The sequence below is a fragment of the Nannospalax galili genome, unplaced genomic scaffold, assembly GCF_000622305.1.
Source record: "Nannospalax galili isolate Female #2095 unplaced genomic scaffold, S.galili_v1.0 scaffold626, whole genome shotgun sequence".
Classification (NCBI taxonomy): domain Eukaryota; kingdom Metazoa; phylum Chordata; class Mammalia; order Rodentia; family Spalacidae; genus Nannospalax; species Nannospalax galili.
Window position 1 is genome coordinate 988444 of NW_008354396.1, and position 4389 is coordinate 992832.

General features: G+C 40.8%; 1 protein-coding gene across 1 annotated transcript in view; it reads left to right on the forward strand.

The window, feature by feature from the left end:
* LOC115067445 (TPA-induced transmembrane protein homolog) overlaps window positions 1-4389 on the forward strand; it is a 20811-nt gene that overhangs the window by 5148 nt on the left and 11274 nt on the right. Inside the window, exon 2 of the mRNA XM_029555245.1 lies at window positions 3128-3257. Within this exon, the coding sequence (XP_029411105.1) occupies window positions 3128-3257 (130 nt within the window). The remainder of the gene's footprint in view (window positions 1-3127; window positions 3258-4389) is intronic.

The window sequence follows — 4389 nt, forward strand, 5'->3', positions numbered from 1 at the left end:
TCCATTCTCCACCTATATTTGAACTTGAAACTAGATAGGACAGTCAATGCAGCAGCAGGTAAGCTCTGGGGACAGTTCACTCACTGAGAGGTTGCACTGAGGGGAGGCAGGAAGGGAAGTTTGACTTGGCTTCTTGCGTAGACAAGACATTAGACTAGGCAAAGCACTTATTTCACTTTGGGGGGCTTAAAAGCCAGACCTTGTTCCCACTTCTCCAACAAGTCGGTCTTCTAGATGCATATGGAGCCAGGCTCTGTGGCACTTAAAATCGTCTGCAGGTGATTGTGACAAGAACCTGTAACTGAGGAAATGTGAAATGTAGTCCTAACATATTCAGTAGTTTTCTTTTGTGATGGCCACCACCATAATAAAGACAGGAGAGTAAAAACAAGTGTCTGTTCAGGACCCAACATATGACACTTGTGGGTCAGGTAGGTACTTTGCATATTGACTGAGGTGCAGTTGCTCCCCTGGTTTGAGCACCCTATAGTTGCTAAACAGATGCTTTGTGTATATCATCTCTAGTTTCTGAAACAGATATGCAGCTAGATTTAGTATTTAGATGGATAGTCCCTCACTTTCCATAATTCTGTTAACCTTTTTCGACATGGTAATGATGGTGTGAAAGTAATACTTATTCACTAGAAACTGTACTTCAGATTCCAGTGTGACCCTTCCCTTGGCTGGTAATGCGTGAATATGATGCTCTAATGTGTGATATGATGTTGATTTTGAAAGCCCTGTTTCCCAGTTAAACACCAATCACAAGGGTACACAAGTGGTACTCTGGCATACTGTGTTGCTAAGTTGTGATGCTTGCCAAGGTAGATGTCGTACATGGAGATTGAACCTTGTGCCTTACACCTGTGCCACCAGGCCCAACTTTAACACATTTTCAGTTTTTGCTGTGTTTAGTAGTACATAACTCAGTTGCCAATTGAGAAACATCTGTACTTTAAAGCTGAAGACATTTGGGGCCTACAAGTTTCAGCAGTTTGCTCAGCATCCTATGCCTTTAAGTAATATGCCTCAGATTGGAACTCAGGGGCGTCAGATTCAGAAACACATCTTTTTTTTTTCCGTCAGACTCCACCACTCTCCATGATCTTGATGTAGGAATTACCTAACAGCCCCGAGAGAAGTAGAAGAGCTTGGGAACTATTTCAGAGCAGATGGAGGCACTAAGTGGCGTTCTTCCAGGGCAGCCGGGCACATTCCTGACCCAGAGATCCACACCGTGATGTCAGTGGACTGTATGCAACAGGAAGAGCCTGTCAGCTTTGCAATGACAGCCACAGGGATTAGTCCTAATTAATTTCTCTGGACAGTGTGTTTAACGTTGGTTAACACATGCCTTGGAGTCTTGTTAGGATTGAGTGAAGTGACACTGCTCAGTGAACTATAGCAATTGTAATCAATTTTTGACCCCATATTTTACCTCGCTGAGCACATTACGGCTTATTGTCTTCTGTCCCTTGTGTGTGGACCGTCATTCCCTTCCCAGACCTTGTTTTATGTGGGATCTGGGCCGTGACAGTAGACTTCTGCTTTTTCTTGATGTATTCAGTTCATACTTTGCATCATTTTTCTTTTAATTTTCAACTCCATTCTTGCATCCTGAAGCCTTCAACAGGTCGCCAGTACACACCAAATTAAATCCAACTCTGACAGCCACCAAACTGTTAGTGGTTGAACAGTCACCCAAAGTTCACATGTTGAAGGCTTGGTTCCCAAAATGCAGCAAAGTTCAGAGATGGAACTTTTGAAAGGTAATTGGATCACGACGACTTTGACTCCATTAATGGGTTTATTCGTGGTCAGATTCATAGTCTGGTGGCATCATTGGGAAGTTATTGTGCCCCGGCTCCAGCCGCCCTTTCGCTCTTTGCTTCCTGACTGCCATGAGATGAATGATCATTACTGCTTGTCCTGCCATGGAGTCCACCAACCACAGACTGAAACCATTAAAGCCTAAGCCAAAACCAGAGCCAGAATAAGTCGGTTCTTTGGTTGATTTTCTCGGGTATTTTGTTATATATAGCAAGAAAAAATTAACACACAAACCCTCTGCAGTGTGCTGCAGCCTCTCACTCTCTAATCTTAATGTCATCACTTGACTCGGACACACACATTCCGGTCTTCAGATTGCCTTGGCCAGTTCTGTCAGGAATCACCACATGCTGTTTCTTGGGTTTGTAATACATTCAAAATCTGTTTTTCACACACAAAGACAAATGTAACATGAACACGTTCTAACTTACATGTTGAAGTTTTAAAAGTTGGTCTTATGAAAGTAGAGAGTAAATGAATAGTTACCATAGCTTAGGAAGGGTATAGGGCAGGGAGGGATGGAGAGCGAGTAGTTAACAGGTACAGGGGTGCTAGTGGTCAGAAGGAATAACTTCAGTGTTCTGTGACAGTGGAGTAACTGTGGTTGACAATTAATCGTATATTTTAAAATAACTAGTAGAGAGGATTTTATATGTTCTGAACACAGAGAAATCATAAGCATTTGAGGTGATAGATATGCCAATTACCCTGATTGATCTGTATACATGACACATAGGTACTGAAAATCACAGTGAACTTCATGAATATATGCAGTTTTTAATGTGTGAATTAAAAATAAATACATTTTAAAAAACTACGTATAAAAATCCTGCCTCCCATCTTCTCTGGTCAGAAACCCCAGAGAATCTTCCTGCTAACTTCTTTTTGAGGTTCCATTCTGTTCTGCTATGTACTTTTAAAAAGGTTTATTAATTTTGTGTGTATGGTATTTTGTGTGCTTTACTTGCAGGTGTGTGTGTGTGTGTGTGTGTGTACACTGCGTGCATCCCTTGTCCCTGAGATGGCCAGAAAAGGAGGCTGGATGCCCTGGAACTGGAGTTATGGATGGTTGTGAGCTGCCATGTGGGTGCTGGAAATGGAACTCTGATCCTCTACAGGAGCGGCCAGTGCTCTTAACCACTGAGCCAACTCTCCAGCCCCTATTTTGTAAATATACATGAAGCCCCTTGAGGTTAGATGCCTGCTGAATTCAGTTCCATACTATTGGTCTTTAGTAGGTATTGGAAATATTGGTTGAAACCAAGTGACTGTCCCACAATCTCCCTTTTCTTTCTAGGCTACCAAAGAAAGTCCCTGGAGTTCCTGTAACAAGACAGTGGTTGGAAAGTGTAAACTGTGGATGGTCATTGCCTCCATTTTCTTAGGTCTTATTATAGTGATCATCATAGGCTTATGTCTTACAGGAGGTAAGAGAGCTGTATTTAGTAATTTGACACATATTAAGGACTTGTTTAACGTTTTCAACTTATACTGAAATGGGAAATGTACTCACTGCTGTTTTACTATTTGTGACGTGAGTGGAAAATGGCTTGAGCACTTGGGAGGCTAATGCAGGAGGCTCTTTAAAGGCCAGCCTAGGCCGTATGGCAAGTTTGAGGCCAGCCTGGGGTTACACAGGTGAGACTTTGTCTCAAAAATAAAAATAAAAATAAATAAATTTAAAAATCCAGAAAACAAACAAACAAAAATCCCTCCCCCCAAAAAACCTAAAATTAAAATTAAATAGAACAAAACTGGCTTGGAATATGTTTTGTGTGTGTGTGTGTGTGTGTGTGTGTGTGTGTGTGATATACATAAGTGTTAAAATTATTGTTATTGTTATAGCCAAAAGTCTGGAGAACATAATATGGAGAACATTGTTTTTCCTTAAACTCTGCTTGTCGCTGGGTGTGGTGGTGCCACCTTTAATTCCAGCACTTGGAGGCAGAGACTGGTGGATCTCTAAGAGATTGAGGCCAGCCTGGTTTACATGGTGAGTTCCAGGTCAGCTGGGGCTGCAGGAAGACCCTGTCTCAAAAAACTAACACCAAAACCCAAACACAATACCCCCAAACAAAACAAACAAAACTCTCTACTCACTGGGTATTGAAGAAGTTCCTTAAAAGTTTTTTATTTATTTTTATTATTTTTAATTTTGTGTTTGTGGATGTATCTGTACGTGGGTGTGTGTACAAGAGTGCAGATGCCCATAGAGTCCACAAGAGGATGCTGGATTCCCTGGAGCTGGAGTTACAGGCAGTTACGAGTCTTCAATGTGGGTGTTAGGAGCTGAATACTCTGCATGAGCAGCAAGTGCTCTTAACTGCTGAGTCATTTCTCCTATTCCTTACCATTTTAACTTGAACACTATTCTATAAATTATTGCATGTTCAGTACCTTTTATTTGATTTTTCTTATAATTTGTTCAATAAAATTTAGTGTATTTGATGTCACAATGATAAAATAATGAGTGATATATTGGAAAGAGTTTTAAAAGAACTTTATAGATTCATGGGTCAATAAACAATCACTATTTTAACTTATTTTAGAAATAAGTAT